The 13,246-nt window shown below is 38.8% G+C and overlaps 1 protein-coding gene across 1 annotated transcript in view; it reads left to right on the forward strand.

Moving 5' to 3' along the window:
* trio (trio Rho guanine nucleotide exchange factor) overlaps nucleotides 1-13,246 on the forward strand; it is a 1,596,874-nt gene that overhangs the window by 1,552,138 nt on the left and 31,490 nt on the right. Inside the window, exons 44-45 of the mRNA XM_067140202.2 lie at nucleotides 2,070-2,616; nucleotides 2,848-2,986. Of these exons, the coding sequence (XP_066996303.2) occupies nucleotides 2,070-2,616; nucleotides 2,848-2,986 (686 nt within the window). The remainder of the gene's footprint in view (nucleotides 1-2,069; nucleotides 2,617-2,847; nucleotides 2,987-13,246) is intronic.

Raw genomic sequence — 13,246 nt, forward strand, 5'->3', positions numbered from 1 at the left:
TTATTATTATTATTATTATTATTATTATTATTATTATTATTATTCCGGGGTATTTGTGGATCGCAGAGGTGAAAGAAGGTGCCGGGATGAATGGGTCTAACTACAATGTCAAGAATAGAATTTAAAACTTAAAGTGAAGGTTATATTTTCAGAACTTCACACATGACAAGATTTTATGACAATATTGCAGGTACAAGTTGCAATCATGGAACAATATTTAAAAAATCCAAGATTCAGAACCTTAACACCTTGGGCCTTAAGCTCCTAACTTTACATTTCCTGAGCTACAAGTTCAAAATTACAAAGAGCACAAATTTTACTCAAGGGCAGAAAACCCCCTAATTCATGGAGCACTTGCTCCCTTAATAAAATATCTAGCCTTCCAGAGGCACTCGTTAAAATCACAAAATAGAATAAAAGCTAACAGGCTCTCAGTTTTCCAAGCCTACTCAAGGCAACATTGCATGAAAATATGAAAACCTCTGGCCTTACAAGGCACTCTTTACAAATAGAAATCACATTACACAGAGGTAGCTAGTACCCAACCCACAGGGCCTTGGTGAGAAAGAACAGGTTAAATAAACGGCCCGAGTACAATTTGAATGGAGTCAAAGACTGCGCTAAAAAAAACTTATAGGGCGCTGGGCCAACGAAACAAGGGCTATTCCCAAACTACTGAGGTAGCACGAATGGAAATAACGTTAATACATTGCAGAAACAAAACGTGGCACCTCAAACCAAGATGAAGGGGAGCTCGAGAGAGTACATCACTCTCTATCCCCGATTTACTGTTGAAGATTTTATGAAGTTACTACATTAGCCGGCAGAAAAGAAAAGAAGGTTACATGGTTAACGATTTCGGACCTTTCCCTCAGGTTGAACTGCGGAGCTAGCAAGAAATAAAGATGTTAAGTGGCCATTACCTTATAGAAGTTCTAGCAGCTGACGAAGAGGCCTCCCGCCTCCTGCTTGACACACATACACTCAGTAAGATGACGATCAATTGGCCAAGAGACGTGAAAATCCGCAGTTTATAAACCCTCGGGAAAGATCTAGACCATTCAAGATAAAACTAGCCACACCCTCTCATTTTATTGGGTAATTTAAAGGTTACACTCAAAATAGAAGAAGAAGAAGAATAAGAATAAGAAGAAGAAGAAGAAGACTGTGATTGGTAGTAGAAAATTAATTACAGAAATTAGGGATTGGCTGGATTCAAAACTGGCGAAAAGAAAAGATAAATATTGCCAACCCAAAAATAAATGAACATCAATTAGTAAAAAAAATTTGTGAATACAAAACTTCTTTAAATCAAAAGTTCTTTCATTTCGCACCAGGGTGCATGATCATAGTTTTTAGCAGTGACATCTATGGAAGAATGTCCAAACTTCTTGATGAATGGCAAACAAAACCAGTAGAAATAGACAGTTCAGGGAACTTCACAATAACAAAATTATATAATATTTTAGTGGTGACATCTTCTGAGTAAATTTATAAGTTGGTCTAGTTTCAATTTCACTGTTTCACCAGTAGAGGAGTTCTTATAGGTACTAGATTTAAATGTGCGGCGTTGGGTTGTACCTCCCAGTACTATTATTATTATTATTATTATTATTATTATTATTATTATTATTATTATTATTATTATTATTATTATATGCACATATAACTAGAATATTGTCCACCTCTGGGTTAGCATTATCAGCTGTGGTCTGTCCTTGGGGGCACAGGTTTGATTTCTGGTACTGTCAGAAATTTAAGATTGCTAGGAAGGTCTAGTATGTGGTTTTAAATAGCTACATGCAGCTCACGTCCATTAGGGAGGACACACATTTCTTTTTTAAAAATTGTCTTTACTAGAATATTGGCAGTAGACACAATTGCTAAAGTGCCACATCCACAACTGAAAACGTTCTGACGTCTTGTTTGCCTCTGATATATAAAATGAAATTGGTGAAATTAAGTTGGACAGTGTTAATGGATCATGTGATGTCCTTTTGCTGGTAATAAATCAGTAGTACCATGAATGTAAATATTGGATTGTATATGAAGTGTTCGTATATTTTCAGACTCGACCACCAATCCTCCTAGCCCACCCCTGGTACAAGCCAGCACTGGAACTAGTGTACTCCTTCGATGGGATGGAGATGCAAACGAACGCTACTTATTGGAATGCTGCCGTCACAGATTTGGAGACTGGATGCCAGTAGGAAACAGTTCGACTGCGAGAGGCTTGTCACGTGTGATTGAGGACCTTACACCGGGTGAAACGTACAGTTTTAGAGTTGTGACATCCAAACACGCTAGCCTGCCATCTTCCCCAGTCACCATTCCGCTTGCTGATACGGGCAGATGGCAGCAGGAACAGTTCCAGCGACGATATACAGAACTGGAAGAAGTGGGCCATGGGAGGTTTGCTACAGTTCGCAAAGCTCGTGACCGAGGAACATTGCAAGAAGTGGCAGTGAAGCAGGTATATCGCAAGAGGCAGCCGCAAGAGATCACTCAAGCAGAGTATTCGCTATTGGCTCGACTACAACACTGCAATATAGTACGAGCTTTGGCGTTATTTGAGAATGCTCCGGAACCTGGTACAGACTCGATCATCATGGAACTGTAAGTAAAAATAAATTAAAAAAGCTAATTTTAAAATGTGAAGTGATTTTCTGTGACGTTATGTTGAATTTGTTTACTCACAACTTAGGCTGAATTTCATATTCCATTCATTGATGACCAGTCTGCCCAAAGCAGAAATTTCAGAAATTTTATTCTTTTCTGAGCTAATGGACTCCTGTTGCAATTACATAATTTTTCTATCTTCAGTCATGAACTGTTTCTTCCATTTAGGGTGTGTGGTCCACTTCTGTTTTCGTTTCTCTGCAAAGAAGAAGAGTACAGCGAAGCAACTGTGTGCCACTACATGTGTCAGTTGGTGTCAGCATTAGCAACTTTACACGAGCAGAATATCTCTCATCTAGATGTGAAGGTGAGCACTCTGGTCATGTCATGCCATTCTCCATTTGACTGTAATTGGGAGAACAGCGTGTATGATGGCCATTGACTTCATTTATATGGGAAGAAACACTTACTTTGTGGATGTATCTTAATACAGAAGTAAATTATGTAACTAAATATATCCTTGAAAAGTATTTAATCAATAATAATGATGATGGTTCAAAATTTTCATTGCATTTCAAATTCACTTTGTATTAAGGTAGTTTTATATACTGTGTGACAGTGAGAGATATGTTCTAAGTGAATGCTGTGGTTATAGTATCTGAGTGTGTAATAGAGGCAGTATTTTTCATGATTTTTCCTGGGGGGGGAAAAAAAAAAAGTGCTGAAATTACAAACATACTGTTGAACATCAAGATACATCATCATTGGGGCAAATGTTCGTTTATAGGAAGGGTAGTTAGGGATTGGAATAACTTATCAAGGGAGATGTTCAATAAATTTCCAATTTCTTTGCAATCATTTAAGAAAAGGCTAGGAAAGCAACAGATAGTGAATCTGCGACCTGGGTGACTGCCCTAAATGCAGATCAGTAGGGATTGATTGATTGATTGATTGATTGATTGATTGATTGATTGATTGATTGATTGATTGATTGATTGATTGATTGATTGATTGATTGATTGATTGATTGATTGATCGTGCAAGGTGATGACGGCAACACATATCTAACTTCAATCAATGATTTGCATGTAGGGCTGTTGCCCAGAGGGCACGAGTCCCTATCAGTTGTTTACTTAGCCTTTTCTTAAATGTTTTAAAAGAAGTTAGAGCCCCCCCACAATAAAGGAAGTCTACCAAGCTCTGAATAAATTAAAAAACTACAAAGCGCCAGGAGAAGATCAGACCTTTGCGGAAATCTGGAAATATGCAGGAACATCAGCAAAAGTTGCCCTCCATCAGCAACTTGTCTCTATCTGGATTAAAGAAGAACTACCAGACCACTAGACAACAGCCCTCATTCACCCACTGCACAAAAAAGGAGACAAAACCAACCCTAATAACTACAGGGGAATCTCGCTCCTAGACATAACATACAAAATATTTTCAATAATCATCCTTAATAGGATAAGTTTACTACTTGAGAAAGAACTAGGAGAATATCAAGGAGGTTTCAGACCTTGGAGGAGTTGTCCTGATCAGATCATGGGTCTTAAGTTGATAATGGACTATAACAGGAGAAGAAACAGAGATATGGTGATAACATTTGTAGATTTCAAGAAAGCTTATGATTGCATCCATAGAGAATCTCTGTTTAAAATTTTAAGACACCTTGGACTACACCCCAAATTAATAAACATGATAAAATTGACTCTCACCAACACCAAATCAAAAGTGAAATTTAAGTGTGAAACACCAGAGACATTCGAAATTAAAACTGGACTATGGCAGGAAGATGGGCTCTCACCACTATTATTTAACTGTGCTCTCGAAATGGTAATTAGGGAATGGTTTAAGGAATGTCCGCCTAAAATAAAGATTGGCCGAAAAATCAAAACAAATTGCCTGGGTTTTGCTGACGATTTAGCATTACTAGCAGTGGACATAAAAGAAGCAAAAACCCAGATATCAGATCTTCAAAACATTGCAAATAAAATTGGCCTCAAAATATCATTTTAAAAAAACAGAAATTATGCCCCAAAAACCAACACAACTAAAAGAAGTTACCATAAATGGTAATAAAATCAAAACAGTAACTTAATTTAAATATCTTGGAGAAGTAATAACACATAACCTAAATGAAAAAATCTCAATCCAAACAAGAACAAATAGATCAGCTAAAGCACAAAAATTAACATGGGATATCTACAAAAAGAAATGTCTATCAATTAATACAAAAATTAAACACTACAACACAGTTATAAAACCAGAAGCTACATATGCAGCAGAAACACTTTTTTACCTGAATAAACAATCAAAGACTGACAGACTTCAGAAAATTGAAAGGAGGATTGGAAGAACCTGCATCAACAAAAAATACCCGAAAGATGGACAGTGGCGGTTAATACGTAACAAAGTCGTGTACAAAGAGCTAGAACCCATTACAGATACTATGCGTAAGAGGAGACTAGGATTCTTTGGACATATCATGAGGATGCAGGATTCGAGACTTCTGAAACAACTAGTACAACACAATCTCGTCTCAAAAAATACCACAACAGGATGTAAATGGATCAGAGAAGTAAGAGAGGATCTGAAGGAAATAGGCCTTACAACAGAAGACATCACAAATAAGATAAAATTGAATACAAAACTCAAGAATACAAACCTCCGCTTTACCCTTACACAAAACAAACCAACAACACGCTTATTTTCAACTGAGGAAAGGGGCACGAAGATCGGAGCGTCTGAAGAAGTACTTGGAGGACCGCAAAGCCCGAACAATCCCTTCAAAGAGACCTGAACGATGGACCGACTAAAGTGATCCTATGTGGTCATAAAAGAACGAGAAGAAGAAGAAGGAGGTCAACATTTATTGAGCATTTCTTCATCCTATAAATTAATATTTGCCTCAATTTGTCTCCTACATTATCTTCATATTATGATTTTTCCTAATTTTAAAAGCTCCACTCAAGCTTATTCATCTACTAATGTCATTCCATGCCATTTCTCCACTGACAGCTCGGAATATACCGCTTAAATGAGCAGTTTGTCTCCTTACTCCCAAGTCTTCCAGCCCATAGTTTGCAAAATTTTTGTTCATTTACTTTTTTTGTTAGAAATTGTCAAGGATAAATTGTGCTTCTTTCCTTTGGATCTTCTCCATTTCTTGTATAGAGTAATCCTTATGTGGGTTCCATATACTGGAACCATACTCTAATGGGGGTCTTACCAGAGACTTATATGCCCTCTCCTTTACATCCTTATTACAACCCTCAAATACCCTCATAACCATGTGAAGAGGTCTGTAACCATTCTTTCCAACCTCGTTAATGTGATTACCCCAATGACCGGGCAAGTTGGCTGTGCGATTAGAGGGATACAGCTGTGAGCTTGCATCCAGGAGATAGTGGGTTTGAACCCCACTGTTGGCAGCCCTGAAGGTGGTTTTCCGCGGTTTCCCATTTTCACGTGAGGTAAGTGCTGGGGATGTACCTTAATTGAGGCCATGGCTGCTTCCTTCCCACTCCTAGTCCTTTCCTCTCCCATTGTTGCCATGTGTCTGTGTGACATAAATTCAGTTCTAAAAATAAAAAATAAAAATAAAACATTTACCCCAGTGAAGATCATTCCTTATATTACCAGCTAGGTACTTAGTGATCCCGATGACTTACTATCACCCCATCAACACAGTAATTAACAGCATATGTTCAAAATGAGTGCCGGGCTGAGTGGCTCAGGTGGTTAAGGTGCTGGTTTTCATAGCCCAAGTTGGCGGATACAATCCTGCCTCAGTCCGGTGGTATTTGAAGATGATCAAATACTTAAGCCCTGCGTTAGTAAATTTTCTGGCGCATAGAACAACTCCTGCTGGATAAAATCCTTGCCCTTTGGGATCTTTGAAAACCATAAAAGTAATTACTGTAGTGGGACATAAAACCAAATTGTTATTATTAAAAAACTGTACCCTCACTTCGTGCGCATTGTTCATAATGGTCCTGTAGACTGTCGAACATGTTGATTACCACAGGTTGTTGCAGTGATACATAGAATGACTGTATTTTGAATGAATGAATCAATCAATCAGTCAATCAATGGTCTGTTTTTAGGGCTGTTGCCCAGGTGGCAGATTCTTAAGTCAGTCATCTGACCGGTAAATGAATTCTTTCAGCATGCCCCACGTGTACTGTAGGTATCTGGCGGCGTGATCTGAGGAGTGGGAAGAGTACAGGAAATTAAGTGATCTCCAAAGGGTTGTTGCAGAAGGGCAAGGGACTCCCTCATGGTGCGGGCTGTAGCTGAATCTTGCTTCATCCATTGTTGTTGCAGTGGCAGGTTTCACATCATGTTTATCATTTCAGTAATATTTGTTTTACCACATACTGTAGTAATGAATAAACAAGAATAATTTTGAACATGCATTGAGAAATCAGCAATGATTTTGTGATAGTAAGCCTTGATTTTACAATATTGATATTTATATAAGCTTTGAGGCACGTTTAGATTGGTGAAACTTGTGAAGAATTTCTCCACCTCGGAATCAGATTTGTCTTCGTCCTCCCGTAATACATTATCATGTTGTATGCCATCAGTGGTATTTGATATGCCAGTCCTTGGAGTACTTGTAACTTTCTCAGGCTTGATTATATTCCAAGCTACTATTATTCTACACAATACATCTTTTCCATTGTTAGCAGTTGTGATCCCTACATGCTGTCCACTACGCATGAAATTTTCTCATATTGTCTCCCAATAGTTTGTTTACATGAGCATTCAAAGGTTGAAGAAAGAAAAGAAAGCCTCTGGAAATAATAGTAATGTCTGTTTTTGTCCCTGTAAACATCATCTTTGTGCCATTTAATTGAGCCTGGAATTGTTGTATACAAGGACGTCTCGTTGCACATTGTACACACACAGTTGTCCATCATATCTGCATCCATCCACGTCCTTTCTTGGACTCTGATGTGAAGACTTTCAGAGTGTTAATTTTTGGCAAAGTTTATAGAGTATGGTCACAATTTTCTTCCATCCATTGTTATTGCTAAAGTTTGACATGATGAGAGAATCTGCATTGACGGCCCCTAAATCCAACTTGGCAAGCATGGCTTCCGTAGAGGAGGGGTTTATTAGTCAAGCGGCCAGCCAGCCAGCAATATAGGAGTTTTAGCTCTTCGCCATTGTGCACTGTGGTCATTTGGACTGTTCCCTATGTCCTTCCCTCCCTCCTCCGTCAGTACTAGAGCTGTGCAAACCGGTTTCAGCAAAAGTTTCTTCTTTCCGTACTATTTTCTCAGACCGTAACATAACAATGTATATTTTCTTGCAGCCTATTGCAGATATAAGTACATTAGTCTACCTTTTAATTGTTGGCATATCAAATAAGATAGGCATTTTATGCATGTTCCCTGTTTATGACAACAAACATTTATTACGCTTCACAGATTGAATGAATGTTTTTCGTCTAGTGATTACAGTTGTGGTTTTTGTTAACAAATCTGCTTGTGAGAGTTTTTATCAGTAACTCATATCAGCACACTGTGGACATTTGTCTACATAAATGTCTGATCTTACATCGGTAAGTAGGAAGAACACTTTAGACATACATTGTTGGTTTGACATTATCTACACAACACGGAACATGAGACACTCAGCTTATCGCCTGATAGAGTGACTGGGTGTGAAATATTGTTCCATATACAGCCAAGAGGACAACACTTGCATCGCATTGAGTGTTGTTTTATAATTATACAGTAGATTCCGTGGAACGGGAATACATTTTCGAAGCACTGAGCAAACAAGGTATCCAGAAAAGAAACACATCAGACTTCTGGATAAACTCTACGAAGGCAGCGAGGCCAGAATAAAAACAGAAAGAGAAGGAAAGAACATCAAGATAGAAAGAGGAGTTAAGCAAGGGGACCCTCTCTCACCAAAATTATTCACGTGCTTACTGGAGAATCAGTTCAGAAAACTAGATAGGGAAAACAAATACGGCATCAAAATAGATGGAGCAAGACTAACGCACTTATGGTTTGCAGACGATATTATATTGGTGGCAGAGTCGGCAACGGAGCTAGAACAAATGATAATAGAATTAGACAACATCAGCAAAGAAGCAGGCCTGACAATGAATCCAAGAAAAACAAAGTTGATGACAATGCACTGGAAACTCCAGTTAGCATAAATGGAGAAATACTGGAATACGTAGAGGAATGTATATACCTTGGCCAGAACATATCATTCTCAAACTGTTCAGAAAAAGAGGTCAAATGGCGAATAGGACAAGCATGGAAGAGGTTCTGGTCTCTAAAATTCATACTGACAGACAAGACTCAGAAACTCACCCTTAAAGCTGATGTCCTAGAAAAATGTGTGATATCAGCCCTACTTATGGATGCCAAACCTGGGCACTAACACTAAAACAAAGGAAAATGATCCAGATATGCCAGCGCAAAATGGAAAGAAAAATACTCCAGGTCTCATTGAGAGACAGAATACGGAACAAAGATATATGAAGGAGAACCAGCATGAAAGACGCTCTGACGACAGCCGATCAGCTAAAGTGGAAATGGGGAAGACACGTAGCGAGACTGGAGCAAAATCGATGGACCTACAAAATGACAATGTGGGATCCCAGAGAAGGAAGACGGAACGTGGGAAGGCAAAGAACTAGATGGGCAGACTGGTTTGCGAGATGGAGAGGAAAACAATGGACAAGAACAGCAAAGTTAAGGCAAGAGTGGAAAGAGCTGGGAAATATTGTGTGCAGAGATCACTAACCTTATGGGTTACACCTTTGTTCAAGCCCTATGATAACATAGGTCGATCAAGACATATATTATAGATATTGTGCAGCAGTGAAATATGCAACAGTGCACTTCCACAAAGAGAACTGAAGGTCACCTCTCTGATCACTATGGCATAATACAGTAAAATTGACAAAAAGACGTTTTTATGAAGTGGTGAATATAAAATGATCATCCTCACGTACACTGTGGAAAGAAGCCGTGCAAGTGGAAAGTATGTTGAAGTACGTTCTCAGGACAGGGGCAAAGTATACAACATATAATTGTACGCTTCGACGAAGAGGATACCGTGATGGTCATCTTCTGAGCACTCGGGAGAATAGCAAGACGAATGTGAGACAGACATTTGCATGAAGTAGTGATATGATAACTCATCAGGGAACACACAGTGGAAGGAGGATATGCACTTGTAATGTATGTCAAAAGAATTTCAACGGAGGATAAGGTAAAAAAATTACAAGAAACTTCTACAACATTCGGAGAAGAAGCTATGCAAGAACAAAGAGGGCAAGTTTACCCTTTCACCTAGAAGGAACCTGAACCCTCCCTGGGAAAAAAGTGTACACGTGTCATTAATGTAACAGTGCGTTTTCGCGAATTGTTGATCCAGAAAAACACCATTGCATTCACTCGGGGGTGAGACTACACAAGTCTACAATAAGCGGCAATACGTTATCATGAAACAAACTATAGATTAAGCAATATAATAATGCTCTTCAGGACCTGCTCACCTGATGAGCTAAACTGAGCACTGTCCCTGCATTGCAGGAGGCCATAGCCCTTAGGGGATTCACACGGCTAATTTATTATTATTATTATTATTATTATTATTATTATTATTATTATTATTATTATTATTATTATTATTTATTTGTGGTTTTTTCTTCATTTGAAAAAATAATAATGGGGACATGGGTAGTAGACCAAGCGAGTTGGCAGTGTGGTTAGGAACATGCAGCTGTGGTCATGCATTCAGGAGATACTGGGTTCAAACCCCATTGTGAGGAACCCTAAAGGTGGTTTTCCGTGTTTTCCCATTCTCACACCAGGCAGATGCTGGGGTTGTACCTTAATTAAGGCCATGGCCACTTCCTTCAGACACCTAGGTCTTTCCTGTCCCATCATCGCCATAAGATCTATCTGTGTTGGTGTGACTTAAAGCCAATTGTAAAAAAAGAAAGACACGGAAAGACTAAAAATTCAGAGTAGATGGACTAGCATCTTAAGCCAGCTTAATTATTAATCCTCAGTTCCATTCTACTATTCCCATTCACTCCCAACTACCCCCAGAGGAGATCGTTTGCCTCAGGTGATTAAAGGTGAAGTTAGAGACAAGTGGAAATTGATGAAGTCATTGATCAGCACTTCAAACTTATGACTGTTCCTTGTCCATTGGAAATAATCCAAACCAACAGTCTTCTTGAAGACTAGAGAGACCTAAATTCTCTTTCAGACTCACATCAAAATAAAAAATGTGTGTTTTCAGAATACTAACATTCAATTTGAACAATCATAATTTACTTGCGATGAAATTTTTTTAAAAACTTTCCTGCAGTTTGTCTTGATAAGTTTTTCTTGCCAATTGTCTTATTTCTCACCGTGTCTTATCATACCATGTCTTTTATTTTGGACTGATCAAGCTTTATAGCTGCAGTCGCTTAAGTGCGGCCAGTATCCAGTAATTGGGAGATAGTGGGTTCGAATCCCACTGTCGGCAGCCCTGAAGATGGTTTTCCGTGGTTTCCCATTTTCACACCAGGCGAATGCTGGGGCTGTACCTTAATTAAGGCCATGGCTGCTTCCTTCCCATCCCCATGCCTTTCCTATCCCATCGTCGCCATAAGACCTATCTGTTTTGGTACGACATAAAACAAATAGAAAAAAAAAAAAAATTCTGGACTGTGAAATCATCAGGCAAAACATTACCTGGCCTACAAAGTTTTTGGATCTACATTACAAAGTTTGTCTCTGATAACATGAATAGTTTAGAAGAAATTGTAAGGGTAATGGAGAGAATTAGTGAGATTTATTAATTATGTTACTGTGTATGCAGTATTTGTTTACTTCTTTTCTCTTCATGTATTTCTTTAATTTGTGATATCTGAAGCCATCTCGTTTCAGTTTTGAATCGGTTAATAACCATTATAACCATTTGGGTCTTCAGTCTGCCAAAACAAAATTTGAATAAATAAATGTGTAAATTACCTGAAGAAGAAAACATATCATTAGATAAAATTCTGTTAAACAGTGTTGTAAGATGGACAGCAGACAAGGTATGAATGTAAATGGGATGAAAAGTCAAGTTGTAAGTTTCACCAAGAGGAGAAGTCCTGTCAGTTTTAATTATTGTGTTGAAGGGGTGATAGTACCCCATGGGAAACATTGTAAGTACCTAAACGTTAATATAAGGAATGATCTTTATTGGGTTAATCATATTAACGAGGTTGTTAAGAAATGTTACAGATCTCTTCGTGTGGTTATGAGAGCATTTAGGGTTTGTCTTATGGCAATGATGGGATAGGAAAGGCCTAGGAATGGGAACGAAATGGCCATGGTCTTAATTAAGGCACAGCCTGGTGTGAAAATGGGAAACCACAGAAAACCATCTTCAGGGCTGCTGACAGTGGGGTTCGAACCCACTATCTCCCGGATGCAAGCTCACAGCTGCGCGACCCTAACTGGACGACCAAATCGCCCGGTACAACAAAACGAGTGGAGAGTAGAATACAGCCAGCAGAGATGAAATTCCTAAGAGGTATCGAGAACAAGACCAGAAAGGATAGAATTAGAAATGAAGAGATTAGAAAAGGACAGGAATCTTGAATCTTCAAGACAGGATAGAAACAGCAAAGCTAACTTGGCATGGGCATATGATGAGAATGGGAGAAGAGAGAGTGCAAAAAAAAAAAAAAGGTTTTTCAGAGAAGTTAACAGGAAAGAGACCATGAGGAAGACCCTGAAAGAGATGGACATATTCAGTGTGGGAGTGCATTGAGGAGAGCATAGGAAAACCAGAAGATGTACTTAAAAGAGGAGAAGAGTGGTGGAGAGACAGGCAGTGATGGAGGTCCTTGATTCACAACCCAACCCAGGAAGCTGTAAATGGGAAATGATGATGATGATGATGATGATGATAAGTAAAGAGGTAAAGGGAAGTGATAAGACTGCAATCGGATTATGGTTCCAGTGTATGGGACACTCACCAGGACTGCTTGATATGAAAAAATGGAAAAAATTCAAAGGAAAGCAGCACGATTTGTTCTGGGCGATTTCGAACAAGGGAATAGTCTTATTAACTTAACCATTGCGGTTTGGTTTTGTATTGGTCCGTATTGACTACAATCTCTATTCCAATAAATTGAAATCAGCCTTATCAGTACTTAAAGTTACTTCTTTAATTATTTATTATCACATATACACTTACTGAGGAAAGCAATGGGAAACTACCTCAAATGAGAAACTACCTCGCTCCTCATTTCCCTAGTATGCCTCTTCAGTGATGCCTAGGCCATTCATGACAGCTGATGCCAGAGCTGTTGAGCATCCAAGCAGCCTTAGGACGGAGGACTGAACATACGTAACACACCGTACAGGTTTTGAGGACCTTATTGTCCTCGTCTTCAGTGGTTTACTCAAACTACCAAATGTCTCTTGGATAATTTTTTTTTTTACGTCACACCGACACAGATAGGTCTTATGGTAATGGTGGGATAGGAAAGGCCTAGGAATGGGAAGGAAGCAGCTGTGGTCTTAATTAAGGTACAGCCTGGTGTGAAAATGGGGAAACCATGGAAAACCATCTTCAGGGCTGCTGACATTATTAT

This window comes from Anabrus simplex, chromosome 2 (assembly GCF_040414725.1).
Source record: "Anabrus simplex isolate iqAnaSimp1 chromosome 2, ASM4041472v1, whole genome shotgun sequence".
Lineage (NCBI taxonomy): Eukaryota > Metazoa > Arthropoda > Insecta > Orthoptera > Tettigoniidae > Anabrus > Anabrus simplex.